Consider the following 24,799-nt stretch of genomic DNA (forward strand, 5'->3'; position numbering starts at 1 on the left):
CAAGTTATTTTAAATTTAAATCTCTTTCCGCTCCAATTCAAAGCTCTTGTAATTTACCAATTTTCTCTTATTCATAAAATGCCTTTACTTCTATTCCTAATGTTTTAAACTTTGACATAGAAAAAACAAATTCCTTTAGGGCTGATAAAAAATTTAAAAGAATAATTGAAACACGATTTAGCGATTATCATTATATTTTTACAGATACGTCAAAACATTTTGCCAAAAGTAACGTCGGAGTAGGAGTTTTCACTTTCAATATAATATTGTTCAAAAAATCAAACTCCCTCCTGAATGTACAGTACTGTATTCTCTGGGGAATGCTTAGATATTTTTAAAGCTTAAGAATATATCAGGTTAGCTAAACTTTAAAAAATCCATATTTTCACAGATTCATTAAGTTCTATTCAAGCTCTTGTCAAGAATCCTTTTAAAATTAAACAACAGCATCCTCATATATTTGGTATTAGACAATTATTAACTGAGTGCACTGAGAAAGGTCTCTTAATAACGCTTGCTTGGATCCCTAGCCATTGTGGAATAGAGGGTAATGTCAGAGCAGATACTCTAGCTAGAGAAGCTACAATAAATGGTGACCTTTTTCCATATACAATTTCCTAGCCAGATTTATTAACTTTGCCCAAACTTTGTATTGATAAGTCGTGGCAAGTGTCCTATGATCATAGTAGTAGGCAAAAAGGAACGTATTATTATAGTCTAAAGTACGGACGCGGAACACGAAGAATTTCGTACAATGACCTTTTTGCCTACTGCCAGTGGTTCTCAAAATTTTTATATAAAGAAACCAATAAACACACATTCGCATTTAATATTTTTTTATTTAACACCAACAAGATAGTGTACTGACAATAGACAGTTATAATTATGTTTATACAAAAGATCTTAATATAGTTATCTTAATTATAGGTGTTACACTCATTCTATTAATTTAATACACTTCCGTGAATATCTAAAAACTTATAAGCCCTATTGACGTGAATCTTTTTGTAAAATAGTTTTGAGTCAAGAACTTTCTTTTAAAACTAATTTCAAAATGATATCCCAATAAACAAAAATTAACATTTTCAAGTTAAGTACGTAATTATTTATAAGAATCTTAGAATGTTTTTGTCTCTCACTCGTTTGCAAAATGAAAGAAGAAAACTTATTAAAGTGGCTAATCAGTTGACTTACATGGCTTGAATTGTCTTGACATGTCCTTTACTCGTTCAGACATGCATCGACTTGACTCGGGATCTCGTCGCCGACAAAAACTAAACATGAGCGCATCCCAACAGTGCAATTTGGATGACAATGCATGTAAGCATATCTAACCCATGTCACTTTATGACGTCATTCTAAATCCAACATGGATTTTGACTATTAAAATTTTCGAACTAAGGTAATACGAGTACTCAAATCTCGCGACAAGTTTTTATATCATATAAATTATATAATGACTTTATAAGTAGGTAATAAAAGTTCTAAAGTAAAAATGAATTTTTCCTTTTAGTGCATTCCAATTAACCTTTTTAAAAAAAAAATACTTTTAATTTGTGATGTCTATGAACAAGAGGTTGACAATCTGTGAATAATAAATCGGCGGTCACTGCACCTGTGTGAGCGCAACGGCAATATATTTATACTCGAGCGACAAAGACAGAAGATGAGGGGTCGGTATACGAAATTCTTCGTATTCAGCGGCCGGACTATACTATACACTGGAATATTGATAAAACCATGGTTTTATAATATGGATTTTAATAGAAAAGGCTGTAGCGTAATATCGAGACTAAGGCTTGGTCACACTTGTTCTCCACACCATCTGGCTAGATTTAAAATTATTTCCAGTCCGTCCTGTTTTTGTGGTTATGAAATGGGGGATATTAATCATCTTTTATTCTCTTGTCCACTTTTCAACCGCTCCCTTTTCCCGGAGTCACTGATTGAGTATAAAAGTCCTTTTCCTAGATCTATAAATTGTTTATTGTCTTCTAGAAGTATAAGTAGTAATAAAAGAATATAAGTATACAAGTATAATATATATAATATTGTATTGGATTATATATTTCTTAATAATATAGACATTTAATATATTGTATATGTTTTATGTTTTTTATTTATTTTTTATTTTCCTTTTCATCATAAAATATATTATTTTGTTTCTTCCTATCCTGTTCTGAATCCTGTCATAAATTCCTCTTGTCCGCTATCCACAATTTTTGACCATTTTCCTTAATTCCTGCTCGTCATTGACAATGCACTAACGTGCAATCCATAAAAAAAAAAATCAAACGTAAAAACGTTAGATTTCAACTTCCTGTATTCCGTTACGCATACTTATATTTTATTTTTTAATTTAAAATTTAAATATAATCGGATTAATATTAGTGAAAAATATGAGTATCTTACAAGAGTGTTTTCGAAAAATTCAACCTTATAAGACATTGAGTACTATCAGTGCAGAATTAATTTACCCAAAATTGGTGATTTTTGAAGAAAAATGTATTGTTCGCATATATGATATGACAAAATCTGAAGAGGAAAATATAAAGAATATACACTCATTTGATAAAGAAATTTGCCACTATATCCTAGATGGACCATATTTGTGGGTCTTGTTAACATCTGGCGAGCTTTTTGTTCTACATACAATGAAAGGTTCCATTCTTAAAGTTAAATGTAACAGCTATACTGATTATAGAATTCGCCGTTTCATAATTTATGATTCCAAATTGATTTTTATTAGTGAAAGTGGAGAAAAGCTTTCTGTTTCCCTCACTAATGACATGTTAGAAGAATATTTTAACCGGGGTGCTGACGACGTAGTGATCTCCTTCGAGAAATCTCCAGTAATTGTTAATAAAAGCGTTAATATTACTTATCATGAACATGAAACCACCATGTATGTAGATGCAGGCAAACTCATGATAAAATGTAATATAACTGGTCTGTTTGATACACTATTTGTCAATACAGACCTACGCTGTGTCAGCCAGTGGAATGATTTAAATGTAATATGTGACAATATACATATGTGGGCTCTTAGTCAAAGTTTTGATTTGATTCATACATTTAAAAACTCCGAAGGTTACTTCTACCCTTTAACAGCGTATAATGATAAATTTTATTATTTAACATGGAATGAAAATGAGGTAAGGCTATTTTGAAGTAGGCATATTATAATTTTTTTCAAATATAACATTGCTAGACAGAGATGTCATCGTGCGCTATTGCAACTCATATGTATAAAAAATTATCAAAACTTTGAGGTTCGACACAGCTCACATGATTTTGGGTCTAGTCTCCACTCATAGAAAACTGTTTGTATTGACCATACTGTTTGTCAGAGTGGGTAATGTAATGTAATTATGTATGTATGAAATTGTTTGATAATTGAGATAATTGTCAATGATTGGTAGTTCCTAAAATACTTTTCTCGGCAATTACTTACCTGATTGCATTTTGTGACTATATACAATTATTATTTTACATCAGTTACTTATATGAAAAATAAGAAATCAGCACCTATCTCTTAAATATAAAAATAGTTAACTAATTTTTAACTTTCTTTATACTAATTATAATAAGGGAATAAAATAAGTAATTTCTATACATGTCAATGTAAGTAAAAAGGTTAATTTATAGAAAAAAAGTAATTGTATTTATAATTACCAAAACAATTCATGATAATCATTTTAATATTTTCAGATTGAAATATACTGTGCTTCATTTGCCGTACACAAAGGCCACGATAAAAATGAAAGCTCAGTCAATTCCAAGAGTCCATCGTCTCAAGAAACACTGAAGTTACAATTAAATTCCTTAATTGATGACACAATTTTAGAGAAAACTGTGCCGAACAAGGTACTGCCTCAACTTAAGTTGTTCTTTAATGATATTGAAGATTATACCTTCCTTATATCTACTGCATCAAAACTTTGTATTCACAGCCTGTTATATAAACCAATATTGTTTCTTCTTCAAAAACGCATTAATGCTACAGATGATGAGACACTAAAAACAAATGTTTGTGATATTATAATTAAAATGGACTTGTTAGAATATATTCAATTCAGAGAAGTAAATTATTATGATGGTGTAAATATATTCAAATTGGATTATGTTCAACTTTGCATAACATTCATTTCTAAGTCAGATTTAGACTTAGCGTCTATATGCTGGTTAAAATACTCACAAATCAAATCTACACCAAGTACAGATGATATTAAAAGTATTTTAAATGCTATACCATTAAATATTAAGATGGGTTCACTTATAATTTGGTTTCGTAACTTTGTGCCTCCACTTTTAGAAGAAAATCCATTTTATATTGATTTGTTTGTAAAATGGACTACAAAGAGAGTTTTTTCTTTAGAACAGTCAACGTATTGGCCAAAAATCGGCTTAAAATTTATTTCGGCTATAGTAGACATTTTGGAAACATCAGTGAAAACTATTTGTGTTAGACCAATTTCAATAGATGATCTTGATGTAATTAAAGATCACATAAACTATGTATTAGAACTTAAAGAAAAATATAAAATCATCATGCTCCTGAGTGAATTTACTTCACAAAGCCCTACTGAAATTGCACTTATCATGTTACGTCGTTGTTATACAGAAGATCTTGAAGCTTTTTTGCAAGAGAGCTTTTCGACGTATGCGTCTCGCTATTCTCTAGAAATCGATAGTACTCTGCGATCCTTTGTAGAAAGCGAAGCTGCTAGTAGTGGAGGGAGTGTTGATGGCCAGCGTTTTAAGATTTTACTTGATGCTTTTCATTATCCAACCAATAGACTTAAATGCCTTTTAAATGTACTTAAAATTTTAGATGTTCCTTGGGATCCCATAGTACTCACTATAGCAACCACATCAGCTGCTTTGACTCATTCAGATTTTACGATTACAGACACCGATCGTAAACTTGCACAAGAGATATACAAAGAGTTAAATTACGCTAAAATCAAAGTCATTTTAAAAAAATACAATTTTCCATTAACTTGTACTGATTACACATTAGTAATCCATAAATTAATCAATAATACGGTTGTAGATTTAGATGACTTAAATCTGGTCACAAATATATTGAGTCATTTTGCTATTTATGGCAATAGTTTATACATAGATAAGTGCTTACAAAATAGTGACACAAATCTAGCATTAGATTATTTTAACAAACTTTGTAATCGAAGTCAAAAAGTTCTAATCAAGACCATGCAAAACAAATATGAGCAAATAATTATGGGTACTACAGTAAATCCAACAGTTGAAAGGAACTACATTGACTTCTTAAAAGGGTCCCAAATGTTGGATAATACTTTAATGAACCGCATTGAAAACCTCTACTATCTGAAAAATTCATACAATATTAAACTCAATATGAATAACATATTCAGCTTTAAAAGTCGCACAAACATATTAAATAATTTGAAAGATAGTGAAGAAGTTATATCAAGTTCAGGGAGAGGAAGATGTATTTCACAGTTAATGAACATAGATATTTACCAACAATCCAAAATAATACATTTGCTGCGTCGTATTTCTTCATGTACAAGCGCAAAAGTTCTAGTTGAATCATTAATTTTACTGGAAAACCAAAAAAATGGAAATAAAACGTATATATCTCAATATAAAGATGGACACAACTCTACTCTCTTGTTAGAATCTTATAATATACTATCGGAAGTTATATCTTATTGTGATGAAGAATATCTTCACCATTTGTTGAAATATCTATCTATGTTAAGTGCTTTACTAAATTCAAGTACAATTTTGAAAAACCTTTCACTGGCTTGGAAGTTTCAATACATATTCTTACCTATGTCATCAATCAATGGTCTAAATGATTTAATCGATTATTACACCTCTAATTCTTCAATATTGTTTTTAAAATCCGATGTGTGTGATATATTAACAAAAAGTGATTTTACACTATTTAGAATATTTACAGATATAGCTCACAAAATAATAAATAACTCTGAAGTACAATTATGTGACAAATTCTTTAAAGTAAGAGATAAAGTCATTAAAAGGTTGATTACCAAAGTTACAGCCTATCAAGAGATAGATCAAATTTTAGTTACATGTTTATTACTTACTTTAAGAAGTCCTGAAATAACTGAAGATAAAATTTGGATCTTAGAGTTATTAAGAGGGCAGTCAGAATCATTACCACCTGCTGTAATGCATTACCTTTCTGCACCTTGTATTCGCCGTACGTTTGGGCTTGAAGGCATATTACTTGGAGGTACTTTGTCATATCCACCACAGTACATTCTTAAATCTAAGTTTAATATAAATTTATCAGAAATTGTTCTTCCGGAAAACACTGAAGAGACATGGGATTCTAAAGTACTATTATTTTACATTTTAAGACATTATCCGCATACGACATACGATAGACTTGTTGACTTATGTCATACCTTAAATATTCCCCGAAATGAAGGATTTTCTCTATTGCTTATATCTTTATTGGCAAATTGGGATTTAAGGTATAAAATATTAGAAAGTGACTTAGGCAAACGAGAAATAATCACAGAAAATGATGAGGAACAATTAATATCACAATGTTTTATTGTTTTTCAAAGTATTGAAGACAGAGAATTTTTGATGGATGTCTTAAATGATTTTTGGAAAAATGGTGAAGTTATAATACATGGATGTCTCATTTCTATTAATCCTTATTATTATGAAGTATATTTATGTATATATAAGCTATTGTTGTCTAAGTCTGCGGATACAAAATACTTAAAAGAATATTATTTATTACATTTCTTAAAAGAATATCAAAGAAAAAGTATTCCCAAGCAATATGAATTCGAACTATTTTCCGTTAAGGGTATGTTTCCTGAAATCGGACACTATCGTTTACCGTTTAATCTGTTTTTGCGAGATGATATGTGGGCAAATTTGAAATCTGAGATTACATTAGAAACTTATGAATTTTGGTTACCAGTCGTTGCTTTGCTATCACTCGATGGAGATTTACAAACAGCTAAAGATATGATATGTAGCAATGCCGTAAAACAAACAATGACATCACGTAAAAAATATGAAAGTAACGAATTCGACTCGAAAGATACTGAACCTTGGAGATTAACATCTCGAGAAGAGCCTTTACTTCGGACAGCCCATCGCTGCGTAAGATATATTGCTAACATGGAATGGGCAGGTGCGTGTTTATTTTACGTTCTTCAAGGGTGTACGAGAGGAGCTGATCAAGTTGCTGCAGCTCAACTTTGTTACCAGTTTTCACAACGTTGGGCTACCATTCAGCCCGGAAATCGCGCTGTGAGGCAAATGGAAAGGCTTCATTCTACACTTTCTACGAGACATGTATTGCATAAAATTCAGTGGGCTTGTGAAGAACTTTTACGTCTTTCAACAGAACCAGTTCAACTCATCCATGCTTTATATCTTCATCAAGATTTTATCGAAAAAATTACTCGGTTTGATATAAATCGTGCAGCTAATGAAATAGCTGATAAAAATAACATAAACATAAGTTCCATTAGAATTCAAATATTAGAAAATATACTTAATAAAACACAAAAAGAAAATGAAAGTTTACCCGGATTGGGCACTAAAGACTTAATTACTGCAAAATATATATTAAAAGCAACCTGTTCAAAAATGGGGGCAATATACTTATCCCGAATCGCGTTCGACGATGAAAGCGACTATAATAAATGCAAAAAATTAAGAGCTCTGCAATGTTTAATGAGTGTCGTTGAACCTGATACTGCCATTAAAGTTAGTAATCGAGAACGCGATATTCTTTGGATGTCATTATTAGAACTTCTCTACATCGTTTACCTAGAGAAAATTGATATGCCTTGGATTGTAGCGACGTTTATACAAAATAAAACACTCGCTTTAAATCAATTGTTACAAGTTATAGGTAACAACACAGATAGCTTAAAAATTATAGCGGAATTAGCACAGAAATTTGGAAATTCCCAAACTATTCATCAGGTTATACCTAAGCTATTACGAGCTTCGTTGTTCGATGACATGATCCCTTTGCTATTAAAAATCCCACATACAGCAGATAATATTATATATACAGCGTGGCGAGCTATTATCTTATCTCCATTTCAACGTGCTGATTATCCTATAACTGATCGTAATAAATCGCAGTGTCTTAAAGTTTTGAATTTATTACCAGTATGTCCAGTAATTAATGATGAAGACTTAATAGAAATATGGAAACATTGTGTGAGATGCAAATGTTTAGGTTTAGGTTGTTTAATATTGCCGTATATGACTCCGAAAACAAGACATTCCATGACTGAACTGCAAAAAATTGATAAACGGAATCTAATCGTCAGTTTAAAAAATATGTATTCTGAGAGTTACTTAGTACCTGGAGCTATGTATGTTTTGGATAATTTAACAAAAATGTCATACCGGTGATGTAATTTAAACTATTAGAGTACAAAGAAATACGTATTTATAAATTTCAAATTGTCTATTTATAATATTATTGTATTAAAATATGAAAAATAAAACAATTTATGTCTACATTATTTGAACCTCATGTCAGTACCTACACAGTATAATGGCCGTAGAAGTAAAAAAGTATTAATATACTAAATGCTACAAAAATATATTTTTTAATTAAATGGATAAAATTTAATGTATTTTCAGAATTTGTCTTTATTTTAATTCCTACCTAGTTAATCAAAACATATTGTAAAAAAAATCTTATTTGAAATCACCTTATTTTGGATAAATAGCAATTATTTGTTATAATCATTTTAATAATAATATAAAAATTAGGAGGTAAACATGGTGATACACAAAAGTCATATCGATTTTATTGGAGTACTTTATTGATAATATAAGTAAGTACTGTGTGGCTACGGTACTAAAAAATATAGCCACCCCGTCTCTTCCCGTGGGTGTCGTAAGAAGCGACTAAGGGATAACACAGTTCCGCTACTACCTTGGAACTTAAGAAGCCAACCGGTGGCGGGATAGCCATCCAACTGCTGGCTTTGAAATACACAGGCCGAAGACGGGCAGCAGCGTCTTCGGTGCGACAAAGCCAGTACTGCGGTCACCAACCCGCCTGCCCAGCGTGGTGACTATGGGCAAAACACACGAGTTCACGTTATTTTTGGCGTCAACTTGTGGAGGCCTATGTCCAGCAGTGGACTGTATAGGCTGTAATGATGATGATGATAGTAGTATTTCGTAAACAAATATTACATCGTATTAATTATAGCTTTTGAATAGAATATCTATTTCTAACAAATCAATTCGGTCGAAAAGAAAACGACAGGTATTTAATTAAACACGAAATTATGTATTTGGATAAAAAGATTCACTTAGCCTAGCTATGTAGTTCCCACTAACACTTTACTTTTTAACCAACTTCCAAAAAAGGAGGAGGTTCTCAATTCGACTGTATTTTTTTTAATGTATGTTACATCAGAACTTGACCGTGTGGACCGATTTCGACAAATTTTTATTTAATCGAAAGGTGGTGTGTGTCAATTGGTCCCATTTAAATTTATTTGAGATTTTTACTTTTTTTTTTTTTGAGCGTTTTTACTTGACGCTTTTTTCGTCGACCTACGTTGTATTTATACCGCATAACTTTCTATTGGATGTACTGATTTTGATAATTCTTTTTTTGTTGGAAAGGAGATATCCCTAATTTAGTACCATGATAAGAAAACCGGGATCAGATGAAGGGATCCCAGAGAAATCGAGGGAAACTCTTGCAAATCCGCAATAACTTTTTACTGGGTGTACCGATTTTGATAATTTTTAATTTAATCGAAAGCTGATGTTTGTCATGTGGTCACATATAAATTTTATTGAGATCTGATAACTACTTTTTGAGTAATCTTTGATAACGCGTAGTTACTTGACTATTTTTTGTCGATCTACGTTGTATTACTCGTCGATGTAATTGAAGTCGGTTTTTTTTCGTTTGCGAGCAAACACAATTATTTAATGCCTAGTTGGATAATTTGGAGGTGACCTAGTACTGCGAATATTTTTTTATTGTTTCATGTTATGGCAAAACAGCCCCCCGAGTATAGTACTTTTATCTATCGGCAAAATAACAAATCGTATATATAAAGATATATATAAATATATAATCATAATTTATTGAATTTTTACGATTAAGTCGTATTCCCTTATTATTTTTTTTAATAAAATTTATTTATTGACATAAGCATTCAACAGGCTCACGTGTTGTGTTCGATAAAAACTTTATTAGTAATATTACTCAATAGGTTGAACACTATACGAGTAATATGTCCTGCGTACTTGGCTAATCCTTTAACTAAATCAGTCAGGATACATAATTGAGTACCTTCCTATATAAAATATTAACATTTGTTCTAGGATATTCTAGAAAAAGAATATACATACCCGAGTCTCAAATTGAAACGCAATGCGAAGACGAGTTCGAACAGAATTCCCAGACTTTTGATGTCTGGCAACCTAATAAAGAATTTCAAATTTTAGATATTAATGAAAATAAAGTGCAACGCGCTTAGAAATAGACGTCAAAGACAGTTTGACGTGCACGGAAAATATAACCTATATTTATACAAATATTATAAAGAGGTAAAGTTTTTAACTTTGTTTATATGTAGGGGATAATTTTCGCAAATACTGATCCGATCATTAAAATTCTTTCACTAACAGAAAGCTACACTATTCAGGAGTGACATAGGCTATATTTTATTGTAATTGAACAAAAAATTAACTAAATAAGAAAAAGATTAAAATATAATATCAAAATGGTAAATAAACTAGCGCCATCTATCGCCACTTAGAAAACAATTTATTAGTCTTTCGACATTATTAATTTAGTCTTATTTTAGTCTATCGACGACGTTTTCTCGATTTTTGATAGATGGCGTTGGAGGAACATATTATTTATTTAAGTGCTACAAAATTTGTTCTTTAAAGTATGTTATTTGGTTCTGTAATTTAAAATAATAAATACACAGGAGCAACATATTATTTATTTAAGCGCTATAAAATTTGTTCTTTAAAGTATGTTATTTGGTTAATATAATAATAATTAACGCCCAACGAAGTGGGCACGGGTCGGATAGTGGAAAATAAAGAGCAAATTTCTCATATCCAGGATATTCACGGGTGCAATTATTTTGAGCATATCGTATCTAACGAATTGCTGCGATTTGATATCGATAAAAGATATGTTGTAATGCAAAAAATTATAGAATTGCTAAAGACTAAAAAAAAATTTAAACGGTAAATATAACGGTAACTAAATAATATATAACGGTCACCAACCCGCCTGCCCAGCGTGGTGATTATGGGCAAAACACATGTTTGCGCCATTTTTGACGTGATCTTGTGGAGGCCTATGTTCAGTAGTGCACTGCGATAGGCTGAAGTAAAATAAATATAAGGAGAAATTATTCTATGCGCATTATGACAACTTTGAAAGATTTGCTTGTTTTTAGATTTAAAAAAGAATATCGTTCTCTGCTACCGTAATAAGTGAATTAAGTTTTTTCTTAAGTACAAATTGAGGAAAGGGTACCGGCTCTTTCTCCATACAAACGTAGTCGACTGTTTTCTCCCTGGATAATGACACTAGATCAAATATTTTTCGTCGTCGAATTAAGAACCTCCTCCTTTTTTGGAGGTCGGTTAAAAATTAATCTGATACGTATTATTATTTTCTGTTGGTGTACAATAAAGTGTATTGTTATGTTATGTCATGTTAATCAACCACTCTTTAAAAAAATTGAATCGATTACGTAATTTGCCTAACTAAAAAAACATAAATAAAATAATAATTGAAAAAGCCGCCTTCATGATTTTCGTAAGTGTACAGTACATAATGTGTGAAATTGTTGTGATTTATTTAGCTATCTTTGTGTAATTATTGAATTTTTATCTTGTTCCAGCCTTTTCAGTTGACTTTATAATAGTTGTTCTTCACGCAGGCGGCTTTTCTTGTTTTTTTTTTCTTTAATTATAATATTATTTTTAACCATTATATCGCCGCAATTATATGTTAATTAATACATATAACCTATACCTACGTATTAATAACTGCGACAAACATGAGACATTACAAATTATATAGGTACTAAGACAAACATTTTATACTATGTATGTACTACATTACATATATATACTATACTTACACTTATACTATGTACTACATGTATACACTATAATTATGTATGTATCTCACTACCCATTCTTACACACTCCTCAACCATGTAATTACATACCTAATTTATAAATAAAGTACCTAAGTATTTCGATAATTACCCACAAAAATATAGACATGTATCAAGTCACAAAGAGTATCCAAGACAAAATAATAAAACATAATAATAAGTAGTTTACGAAATCTAATAATAGTAAAGCCGAGTCACAGCAATACGATGCATAACATATTCAATAAAACAAGCCAAATTCAGAAAAATAGCACTATGCGCTATATGTACTCTAGTCAATCAGAAACGAAAGATGCGAATACTCAAATATCGTCAACTACATTGAATAGCTGGCGCACGCACACGACAGTCACACATAGAAAAAACGGAGCGGAGATGGCGCGGGGCGCGGTAGCGGCATGCAGCGCGACAGAAACATTTTATTCAAATACCTATTTTTGAAAAGTCTCTTCGGTACCCTTTCCTCTTAATTACAAGTATTATTAGGTTTACAACTCCTGATGTATGCGTTTTCATGCAACATCCCGATACTAACAGTGTATTCGTAATCTGCGTGACAAATAAAGACGTTCGTTTACGGCACAGAGCACAATGTTTACGGATGATTACTGAAAAATGATGTTTTATCTATGAGTCTTTTAGGTAAACATTTTGGCTCCTCTCGGGCGTCACACGCCATACACAAAAAATACCCATGGCGCCCCTACGGCGCCATCCGCACCAAGCGGTTAATAGTTTCGAATACCATATAATTCGACAATATTAAGCGCCGTGGTTAAAAATACTCCTTAAGTCAATTATCCTTTTGTAAGAACTGTAGCGGTAACGAGAATTGAAAATGTAAAGACATAGGGTAGACCAAATGTTTATCAATAAACAATATTAAAAATCCACCCTCAGGCTATAGATTACCTGCGACCATGAAGTTTGCTGTTACTGGCTATACTAAGCCGAATTATTGGGGAATATTTATAATAATTAACAAAAGCGGTAAAAACCCTGTTTTACGTCATAATAATAGCATTAGTGACCATGGAAATTCAAAAAGTTATACTGGACGAACTTTACTTATAGAGATTAAAAAGAACAAGTGTATTAAGGTAAGTTCGTTTTAGAAAGTTTTTTGCTTAAAAATAATGTAGTTATGATTCTATAAACATATTAGCTCTTCACTTCTCTGGTATAAATATAATAAGTATTGGGTAGTCGGGCTTTTATTTCGAGGCTTGACTGGGCTTCTTTACCTCCGGTGCTCATCAATAACACTTCCATACCATATAGTAAGTGCGTTAAAAATCTTGGCGTTTACATGGACGAGAATATGAACTGGACAACGCAGATTAAAGAAGTGAGTAGAAAAATGTTTTCAACTTGGTATTCGTTAAGACGCTTACAATACATGCTACCGACTTCTACTAAAATTGCACTCGCGGAATCTCTTTTCCTGTCTTATCTCGACTATGCCGATGCGTGCTATCCTGACCTTACTGAACAACAACTGACAAAACTTGAGAGGCTCCAAAATTTAGCTATTAGATTCGTATTTTCTTTGCGAAAATACGATCACATATCCGATTTTCGTAAAAAGCTCAAGTGGTTGCCAATCCGCTTTCGCCGGAATACTAGAATGCTGGCGCTGCTTTACTATGTGCTTGAAAGTCCCCGGGCCCCTGAGTATCTAAGAGAAAAGTTTGTAGTGCGTGAATCTGACAAGGCACTGCGCTCGAATGATACAACTACGCTGTATATACCTATCCATCATACTGCTTCCTACAATTGCTCTTTTACAGTGCAGTCAATAATTCTGTGGAATGCTTTGCCTAAAAGTATTAGGGAGGCTAAAACTCTTACATCATTTAAGAAGCTACTAAAAGATTTTTACCTAAATTGTTAGTGAAAAGCTGCTCTGTGTTAGTAAGTTTACTCGTAGTTATTCGTAACTGTGCTGTCGATAATTATTCAATTTTATATTTATGATTAACTATTATCTACTTCATAATTAATGTAATAGGTATGTCTTTATTTGTGTATATATTTTACGACTAGCTGACCCGGCGAACTTCGTATCGCCTAACAGTCGATTCTTTAATTTTATTAATTTTTTTTTTTTTTAGAATATTTCTCTCCGTAAGAACCATCCTCGTACTTCAAGGAATATTTAAAAAAAGAATTAGCGAAATCGGTCCAACCGTTCTCGAGTTTTGCGCTTAGCAACACATTCAGCGACTCATTTTTATATTATAGATAAAGCATAATGTAATGGGTATGTATTTATTTGTGTATTTAATTCTTTATATGTTTATAATATATACTATCTATTTATATATATATAAAGAGTGTCCTCTTTAATCTCTAAATATTTCAATTTAGTATTTTCAATTGTCATTGCAGATGACATAAAAAAATAATAAAAGTATAAAAATATGGTGTTTGATAAAAACGGAAAATAATAATAAAATATAATGAATACAGAAGAATTATAAATAATAAACATAAATTGTCGTTTCTCTTATTTTCAGGTGAGAGTGTCTATAGATTTAAGTGATTTTTCTTACAATGTAAATTAAAATTTAACGAAATAAAAACTCTTATTTTCAGAGCAACGTAATTTGTTTATTTATAAAGAAATACCTTACAAAACGACAATTTTGTTACAAAACCCTAATAGAAGATGGACAAACTACGATTCGAATTCACTCTGTTACCAAGTAGTGATGGTGAAAGTAACGTATGGAATAAATTCTATAACCACAGCTGAAAACAAAACCTTTACAATACCGGAGGAACTACGATCTGCGAGTTATCATACAGGCATAATAAAAACTAAAACATTTGCTAAAGTAAAAAAAAGTTTAGTTAAACTGTACCAGATAAGAAGGGTATGGATTACATTGACCAAAGAGCTCAAAAATATTTACATTGATGACGATGGTAATGTACAGTTTAACGATCAATTTCTCGAAGAATTCTTCGAAGAAGCCCAAAAGAAAAAGAAGGCTATTTATTTAGAATGTCTAGCAATTGCAGAAGCACTTAGATACTGGCAATACTGGTTAATCGGTAAATCTTTTACAGTATATTCGGACCATAAGCCTCTTGAAAATATGAATATAAGGTCAAGGACAGATGAAGAATTAGGTGACTTTACTTAGCACAGTATGATTTTGTAATAAAATACGCACCGGGGAAACAAAATTTGGAAGCAGATTGCCTAAGCAGAAATCCAGTACTAGAACCTAACACAAATAAAGACGAACAATTGAAGGTCATAAATTTAATAAGATTAGACGATATTATATCAGATCAGAATAAAAACATACAAATACAAAATTACAAAGACAAGTTAATTAAAATAAATAGGTTATATTTTAAGAAAGTTGGAAAAAAAAAGAGAAAATAATTCTTACAGACGAATACAGCATTAAATTATTGAAAAATATACATGAGAACTTATGCCATATTGGAATTAGACAAATGCAAGAGACAATTAGTCCATACTATACTGCCAAAAACCTAACAAATAACATCAAAAAAATTTGCAGAAGTTGTGAAATTTGTATAAAAAACAAAACAAGAGGACAAAAAAAATATGGAATTATGTCTCATTTAGGTCCAGCTACGAAGTCTTTTGAAATCATGTCTATTGACACAATTGGAGGTTTCGGAGGCTCCAGATCAACAAAAAGATACATGCACCTTCTTGTAGATCACTTTACACGATATGCATTTATTAAAACATCAAAAACACAAAATGCAAGTGATTTCATAAAACTAATTAAATATATAACAGAAACAGAATATATTGGTATGATACTTGCCGACCAATACCCAGGAATTAATTCTAAAGAATTCAAGGAATTTTTAGAAAATAAACACATACCTATAATATTTACAGCAGTCAATGCACCATTTTCAAACGGCCTGAATGAAAGACTGAATCAAACAGTAATCAATAAAATGAGGTGTAAAATGAATGAAAAAGGAAACAAAAAGGCATGGACAACTATAGCACAAGAATGTGTAAATAAATATAATGAAACAATTCACTCAGTTACGGGATATTCGCCCAGATATCTTTTATATGGTACCAACGTCACAATTTTACCGGATGAAATAAAACAAGAGAAATCACACAGTGATTGGATTAAGGACAGAATCACAGCAGTAGAAAATACAGTTAAATCACACAATTACAACAAAACATTATTTGAAAAAAAAGTGAAAATGTGGGAGTTTAATATTGGAGACATGGTGTATGTAGAAAACGGAAATAAGTTGAACAGAAAAAAGCTAGATGAATTACAAAAAGTATTTTCAATTGTCATTGCAGATGACATAAAAAAATAATAAAAGTATAAAAATATGGTGTTTGATAAAAACGGAAAATAATAATAAAATATAATAATAATAATAATAATAATAAGCGTTTATTTCAGACGTGAACATCCATAGTGTATTAGTGTGTTAGTAACAATATTTACTTATAATCTATGTTAGTTATTGTTAGTAAGATGATGAATTAAAAATAAATAAATAATAATAATCATTTTAGTTGGCCCGTCATTGTTTCTATCCAGTACTTTTGAATAGAACAATCAGGGCGAGCCGTGATTGTCCTCAGGATGCTGTTGTTGCTGGCCCTCATGCGCCGCAGCAGAGACGATGCCTTTTTACGCATAATCGCGTGAAATCCATCGACCCGAGCATCCGCGAACATTCCTGAGGCGCTGCAAAACCGCGGTAGCCGCAACAGCACTCTGAAGGCATTATTATATTGAATACGTAGTGCGCTGTAGGCTCGACGCGTGTAGCTTACCCACAGACCACCCGAGTAAAAGGATTGACAAAAAGCCCGGAATAGAGCAATTTTGACAGCCGCAGTACCACGTGCGAATCTGCGTGCGAGCATATTGCTTCTCACCGCCAGCGCCCTACGCTCTCTCTCAATATCGTCATCATCGTTCAAATCAGCATTGATTATATGGCCTAAATATTTAAATTGGTTGACTCTGCTTAATGCTGCCCCGTTTAAGGTAATTGTCGGTACATGACCTGGCAACCGCTTACCAGCCTTAAACACGAGAATCTTACTTTTCCTAGCATTGTACACTAAGCCATGGGCCCTCGCATACGACTCGCAAATCTCTAATAATTTTCTTAACCCTCCGATTGATGGACTCAGCAGCACCATGTCGTCAGCGTAGCTTAAATTATTGACGCATTGTCCGTCGATATAACATCCTACATGAGCGCTGCTGAGACCCTCAATCAGCTGATTAATGTAGAGATTAAAAAGGGTGGGGGAACTAAGTCCACCCTGTCTCACACCACACGTAAGGGTATACTCATCCGACACGGCACCCGCCCACCTAACCTGATTTTTTTGGTGCTTATACCAAAAATTTAAGAGCTCGGTACATTCCGCCGGCATACCCGTGCCTCTCAGCTTCTCCCACAGGAGCTCATAATTTACCAGATCGAAAGCTTTGGATAGGTCTAAAAAGCAAGCATACACAGGCGTTTTCCTCTGAGTATAATACTTGACAGTATGCTTAAGACTGAAAATAGCACTTTCTGTAGAAACACCTGGCCTGAACCCGAATTGAGCATCGTCAAGTTCCACATACCTACCGAGGTAGCCGTTAAGCAGACTGTCAAGTATTTTTGCAGCTGTAGTTGCAAGAGATATAGGCCGGTAGTTGCTCGTGTCAGACGTGTCACCCGTCTTATTTTTAACAACAGGTACTACAATTGTACGCATTAACGCTTCTGGTAAATAGGTATGTCCCAGACTACAGTTAAATAGCATCGCAAGTATACGAGGCAGATGCTCGCCGGCATATTTAAAATGTTCTATACTTAGGCCATCGTGCCCAGGAGACCTTCCTCTCGTCATTTTAGTAATAATTTTAAACACATCTTTTGCTAAAAACTGAACAGTTATTCCAGACACAGTGTCTCTATTGCTACCCGGTACAGAGTCCAAGAGTGATGTCACCGTGAAATGTTCTTTAAAAATATTCGCAATATCTTTCAAATTATGTTTACCCTCTACACTTACGGGGATACTGGGCCTAATATTTAATTTATTTGTATCCCTCCAAAATTTTCCAAAATTCTTTTCCGATAGATCTGATGCTAAGACATCCATTTTTATTTGTTCTTGTTTGCCTTGACACCACTTTAATTTGCTTTTAAAATGTTTCCTACTTTCTAACATTTCTTCATAAATTTTTCCGACGCGCGGTTTTCCCTGATCCACCCAAATTCTAAATTTAAGCCGTGCCACTCTGTGTGAGTCTGCGACATACCTATTCCACCCGGCTATGTAACCATTCTTTCTGGGACACCTGCTGCGATACGTCGCTGCGGCAGCATCAGACAGAATGTTGATTACAGTGTCATATATTTTGTCAATAATAGCCCTATGCTCAGAATTATTACAGTACCTATCACAACATTTAGTCATTTCTTCCGGAAAGTTAATTTCTCTAAGTTTGGTGTTACAAATCTGACTATACTTTTGTATTTGAGAAATATTCCTTCCCCCCCACAATACTTTAGCCCTGTCGCCACTAGGCCGACAATTAGGTAACATTATTTTAGGTTTTACACAAAATAAATCACAGTCTAGCACAAGTGGAAAGTGGTCCGACCAGTAGACATCATATTTAATATATATATTATTTATTGTCTTACTAGCTGATTCTGTGACTATACAATGATCCAACCACCTTACACTGCCATGCACATCGCTTATAAAGGTATAAGAATTCGAGTCTATTCCTAGATTTTTAACATCCGCACATAACCACTTTTGCTCAGCACAGAAATTAATCATCTCATTAAAAAACAACTCGTTAGGGTGAGCATTAAAGTCTCCTAAAATATAAAAAGATTCAACACCCGAGTTCACCTCTGTTTCCATTATAGATCTTATTGCACTTAAACACTCCGTAAAAATCGGTAAATTTTCCTGAGAACAGGTCGGCATATAGACACTAAAAACAACTATAGATCGAGTACTTACAGTTAATTTAACGGCGGCAATCCTAACGTTATCACAATCCAATACAGATACCTTTTCAAACGCACTTTTACGCCACAAGATCGCCACACCGCCGTGAGGACGGCCGCTGAGCAGTCCGGTCGATGCGTCCACCGCCGACGTTCCGGTGCACCCAAAGTTCATGTCCACCGTATTGAGTAAGGGCAGGTCATGGGGCAACAACCACGTCTCTTGCAGGGTTATGATGTCACACGACTGGCAAAGCGATCTTATGCCTTCAATAGACCTCTTAAAACATTTGCAATTAAAACTAATTATTTCATGTACCGGTTTACTTTGTGTTATCTTTTGGTTGTTTTCCGTCATTATTTGATTTATTTAATACCCGTTTTATATGCCCGAAGTTGATGAATTGCCGATACGATACTCCAATCGGCCAAAATTCATCACTCAAAAACAAATCTAATTTGTGTTTAGGTACAAAAATTTTGTAGGAATCATATTCCTTTCTCGTTTTCGTATTCATTTTTTCTATAGTAACATGAACATTCGATTTCTTTTCAATGTACTCTTTGATGTGACACACGGCCACCTCCTTTGAAACATTGTAAATATAAATTGGTACACTAATTTCTGCCGCTTTGAATTTTTCATTTATTTCGGTTTCAGCTTTTCCAGTTTTCCCTATAAATCGATTCCGCAATTTCTTTTTTTGAACCACTTTCCATTCTTCACTATGAGAACACTCCTTCCATTCACCGCTACGGACAATATCGGCCATTGATTTACGACCGGCCGCGAGTGCCGTGTGTCCGCTCACTTGTACCTTACTAGGCGGGTGACTCACCGCATCGGGTAAGCGATCGTTGATCGCCTCTTCAAATGTGCGGGTAGGTTTTAGCTTACTCGCACTCGACATACCCTCAACGATATTATTTATAGGTGGCTGCGAGGAGATTCTTGGCGATGAGCTCTCACCCTGTGAAAAGTCTGTAGAAACGTTTTGTGGTGATGTATTTAGTGGCATGGGCGGTAATCCCATGGGTCCACTATCATAAACGTAACTATTCATTAAGCAGGCTCCACGTTTCATGGTGACATTTTTATGATGATCATTCACTATTGGCGCATTTTTTAGAGCATCTATTTGCGATTTTAGCAATGTTATTTCTTCACTTGATGCATAACATTCCTTAATCTGTGTGATATCAGACTTAATTTTTACGATATCTTTTAACAGACTTGTAACATCTACATGATCGAAAGAAACCGGGGGTAGTTTTTGCAAGTCCCTGGCCACGAAGATAGGAATACTCTCTGGGTCTGTATCCTTTAACAAGCATATGATGTCCTCAATCTCTCTTTGCGTTTTACCTTCTTTCTTACGGATTTTCTTTTTTGACTTTGGAACAACAGAATCAAACAAGAGATCTTTCGCTGTCGTAATTTCATTGGGTGAAAAAGCACTCACACATATTCTACAAATACTGTCCTCGTCCATAACATCTATTTTATTGCACACAAAAGAAAGCAATTCGTTTATAACAATATTACATTTCGTACATTTCACTAAGCTAGACATCTTGCTTTCGCAAACGACGACGCACGACTGAACTATAATGAATACAGAAGAATTATAAATAATAAACATAAATTGTCGTTTCTCTTATTTTCAGCTGAGAGTGTCTATAGATTTAAGTGATTTTTCTTACAATGTAAATTAAAATTTAACGAAATAAAAACTCTTATTTTCAGAGCAACGCAATTTGTTTATTTATAAAGAAATACCTTATATATATGTATATATTATTGTATTATTAAATTGTAGGATCTACTTTGTTTTTTAATTTTCTGTTTTGCCTTTTGATAACCCTACTCTTTTTATTTTAAAATCTCCTCTACCCCAAGGTTGTCTGTATGTTATGTAATATGCACAATAAAGTATATTTCTTCTTCTTCTTCGTCTTAAATTAAATCAAGAACATACATTACATATTCTCATGTTTGTTCCTATAAGCATAATACAGTTGAAGTATTTACTTTTGAAATAATGATTAGAATGAAAACCACAATGGATTCAACCAATTTAACTACTTTCAAGAAAAGTAAAAAATAATTTTGAGTACATCCATATTAAAAACAAAAAATTGTTTAAAAATTGAGTTTAGTATGAGAATTGTAAAAAGTGGACTTGGCTAGTTTTGAAAACTACCTTCTGAAATATGCTTGAGGTATAGAATATATTTACAATAATCTCATTTAAACTTGACTAATCTTTAATCTTTTAATCAAACAAAAAATGCAAAATGCGACACTTGAAGTTGTCTTTAAGGTTGGTTTAAATTATTTTCATTTTGAACAAATTATTTTTATAATAGGTCTTATAGCTTGAGAAGTGATGAAATCTCGTAACTTTATATGTAAGTTATTTGCTTCAATTATTTATGATCTTACATATGGGTTGCAAGTGAAGGATAAAGAACGAATATGGGAGGCTGCTGGTAATACCATTTCAAATAAGGGTGCATAAATTCCATGGCTTCGAGCTAACTGTTCTGGAGTTTCATCTGAGTTATTTGGTCTTCGAGAAATTTCTACAATGTCTTCTCTAAGAAACAAGACAAGTAATGTTGATTTACAGTGACTAATTGCTGCCGCCAAATGCAAAGGTGTTTGCCCTGAAAAAGGAAGTTGATAATAATATATACTTTACATATAAACTCGTATAAAACGCGTTTATTTGTTTATTTGAAAGATTTTTTCACTACAAAATGTAAAGGTATGTATATGTATAGGCTAGACAAGTGATATTACTCATATAATTGAAGTTATAGTAATAATGTACAAAACCGGTGACTAATTTATGGAGTTGGGGGGTTGGGGGGTTGAAAGGAGGGAGGGAAGCTTGGGTTTTTTACCCTCCCTGACTACTATTATCGTGTAAACTCCGTGGTTACGGAGACATCGTGGTCAAAGTTTTGAGGTTAAATTTTTAAATCGGAAATAATTAACTTACCACCTTTGAGGTTAGAATAACGCTTGGCTCCGGCGCTGCGGGAAGTGCAGCCCCTTGCGTGCGAAAGCACGCTCACTCATGCTCCGTTCCGCAGCGGAGCCTCAGCCACTCCTCTATGCATTCGTTCGCGTGCTTTCGCACGGCGGGCGAGGGCAGAGCACCCTCCGCGCCTCTAGCTTAAAAAAAAAATCTAAGACCACGTGGACAGTGGGGTGCTCCAATTCGGTTTTGGGTATTTTTCGGATTTCTATACCTATATTCTATGTAATATTTAAGGAAATAAGGACGCTCCGAGAAGCCTGTGAACGCCCTAGGAGGCTTCTGAGCTTCTGGAAGGAGCTGGGCTGGCTAAACTAGTCAGCCCTCTTTTCACGCATAATGGACCACCTTTGCGTCTAAATGCGGAAAACCGAGCCCAATACAATACCTATATTCTAGCACGCAATGTTACTAATTTTATTAGAATATTATGTCTGACGCGTTATTTTTTTTAAAAGTGTCTATTTGTCAGTCTTGTCAATTCGTATCGTATGTTGATCTTGCAGTAGAGATCGTTTTGACAAAAATTGGTTCAAAAATAACCTGTGAAAGTCGCGGAACGGAGCATAAGTGCACTTCTTGCAGCACTGGAATTAAGGTAGTCAGAAATAACAAAAATTTAACCTCCCATAAATTAATCACCGGTTATGTACATATTAGCCGAAAGTATAATAAAAAGTAACATTTTATACCTCCATCCGATAAAGCACCTGGATTTGAACCAGCTGCTAACAATCTTGCAGCAGAAGCATAATTATTCCAATTGCAAGCGGAATGTAGTGGCGTCCATCCAAGCTCTGTTTTGACTCCAACATTTGCACCTACACTAAGCAGGTATGATATAACATTCACATGATTGCTATATGCAGCTCTGTGTAGTGGTGTATATCCATCAGAATCAGTTGCATGCACTAGACCCGGTTGTTTTGTTAAAAGTTCTCGAAGAGTTTCAAGTTCACCATTTTCAGCAGCCCATAAAACATGATCAATTGGATTAGCTGAAACAATAATTCGCTTACAATTCTAAATGTAAATAAACATATTGTGTGTAAACTCCTAATTAAATAATTAATACTACCTGATAGTCAATGCATAAACATTACACTGGTTTATTAAGGAAATTCTAAAAAAATCGGTAATAACAGTAAAACAGTCAAAGATTTGATTATGTTAGCAAATTCATTAGAAAATTTAAATGGCAAGAAGTTTATTTTTAAATTATCCTTGTACCAAGCAGTTGGTGATGGAAATTCTAACAAAAACAGAGGCAGGGATTTTAAATACTTAAAGGAAGAATATATTAAATAATTACACCTTTGGGATTCTTCACAAGATCGACATCTTGGTCTGCATCATCCCAACCGGACACAAACATTCCAGATGTTGCTGGATTCATTTTGCATCGTTCTATTTCTTCAGAAATTTCTTTAAAATCTTTAATTTTTGACTCGTCTTCCGAATCCGACATTATTTACAAATCAAATGTTATCTATGAAAAAATATTGCTACGTTTTAATATTTATGTGTTTTACATAGTTAATAATATTATTTATACAAATACATACATAATACAAATACTCACGAGCAACAAAATAATAAAATTTCACACACTAAATACTAATGAAAATAAGAATTAATTATAATTTTCCAGTGGAAAACGGACAATACAATGATGCGTTAGTTACGGCCGTTACACAGATTACTATTACTTATGCAATTACTTAAAATATAATTATTAGTATGTATTTAGATGAAAAAACAGTTTTGACTTTTCGAGACGTATGATTATACGATATTCTAACCAAAGAGATTCTAATCATATTCTAATTCTATCGATTTATATAGATAGACATTGGATAGACATAATTAAACTTGTCATTTAATATTTGATTTAATAGTTTAATACCGTGAAACGGGACGAACGTCAACGAAACGTTTTCGACACGGAGGATTTCGATTATGTAGGAGTTATTTATTACATACTTTGAATTTAATAATTTTATTTAGACAATATATCACGCGAAAGAATTTTTTACAAAGAATAAGGATTGATTTGTTTGAATATTGTAGACAGACAATTCTTCAAATTTAATTTGTTGTGTAAAAACACAGTTGATTTTTTATACAAAATGAAAGTTAAATAAGTTTTAAGTGCAGTGCTTATGATAAATAGAATTTAAGAATGTTGTAAATTCTTGTTATGACAACACTTTTTTGTCGGCCATGATTAGATTGATATTATTTTCAACATGGCGCCCAGCCTAGTTCAGAGTGTGTGTGTGTGAAAGTGCAGTGAAATTATGTTAATATCAATTGTTTATTGTGATAAATTTAGTGTATAAGTGAAAAGAGTGTGCATTAATGCAGCGGTTATCTTATCATGGCATTGGATTTACGCTTGCACTCTCCTGCAGGCGCGGAACCTGTTGTTTATACATGGCCCCTTACATCGGGTCATGGCTCGGTAAGAAACAATATCAAAATTTTAAATACTGAAAAACATGAACATATTTCACTAGTCATACGTAATTAGCAAAT

At 33.0% G+C, this 24,799-nt stretch overlaps 3 protein-coding genes across 3 annotated transcripts in view; 2 read left to right on the forward strand and 1 right to left on the reverse strand.

Moving 5' to 3' along the window:
* The first annotated feature begins 2,525 nt into the window (after window positions 1–2,525).
* Window positions 2,526–8,610, forward strand: LOC123661365. The gene is made up of 2 exons (XM_045596360.1): window positions 2,526–3,155; window positions 3,712–8,610. The coding sequence occupies exons 1-2, from the start codon at window positions 2,526–2,528 to the stop codon at window positions 8,416–8,418; spliced, it is 5,337 nt and encodes a 1,778-aa protein (XP_045452316.1). The 3' UTR covers window positions 8,419–8,610.
* Window positions 8,611–21,464: 12,854 nt separating this feature from the next.
* LOC123669225 (ankyrin repeat domain-containing protein 49) lies at window positions 21,465–24,089 on the reverse strand. Its single transcript, XM_045602853.1, has 4 exons — window positions 23,844–24,089; window positions 23,576–23,750; window positions 22,954–23,259; window positions 21,465–21,884 (listed from the first exon to the last, which is right to left on the reverse strand). The coding sequence occupies exons 2-4, from the start codon at window positions 23,727–23,729 to the stop codon at window positions 21,649–21,651; spliced, it is 696 nt and encodes a 231-aa protein (XP_045458809.1). The 5' UTR covers window positions 23,730–23,750; window positions 23,844–24,089; the 3' UTR covers window positions 21,465–21,648.
* Window positions 24,090–24,475: 386 nt separating this feature from the next.
* LOC123656135 (histone-lysine N-methyltransferase, H3 lysine-79 specific) overlaps window positions 24,476–24,799 on the forward strand; it is a 53,155-nt gene continuing 52,831 nt past the window's right edge. Inside the window, 1 exon segment of the mRNA XM_045591847.1 lies at window positions 24,476–24,725. Within this exon segment, the coding sequence (XP_045447803.1) occupies window positions 24,642–24,725 (84 nt within the window). The 5' untranslated portion in view covers window positions 24,476–24,641.

Source organism: Melitaea cinxia, chromosome 1 (assembly GCF_905220565.1).
Source record: "Melitaea cinxia chromosome 1, ilMelCinx1.1, whole genome shotgun sequence".
Classification (NCBI taxonomy): Eukaryota; Metazoa; Arthropoda; class Insecta; order Lepidoptera; family Nymphalidae; genus Melitaea; species Melitaea cinxia.

Excerpts from the sequence above, each read along its gene's own strand:
- LOC123661365 (XM_045596360.1), top strand. The coding sequence starts at position 2,526 with ATGACAAAATCTGAAGAGGAAAATATAAAGAATATACACTCATTTGAT. Across the intron at positions 3,156-3,711 it reads TAACATGGAATGAAAATGAG|ATTGAAATATACTGTGCTTC; the intron begins GTAAGGCTATTT and ends TAATATTTTCAG.
- LOC123669225 (XM_045602853.1), bottom strand. The coding sequence starts at position 23,729 with ATGTCGGATTCGGAAGACGAGTCAAAAATTAAAGATTTTAAAGAAATT. Across the intron at positions 23,260-23,575 it reads TCTTGTGAAGAATCCCAAAG|CTAATCCAATTGATCATGTT; the intron begins GTGTAATTATTT and ends TTATTGTTTCAG. Across the intron at positions 21,885-22,953 it reads AGGTGCTTTATCGGATGGAG|GGCAAACACCTTTGCATTTG; the intron begins GTATAAAATGTT and ends TTCCTTTTTCAG.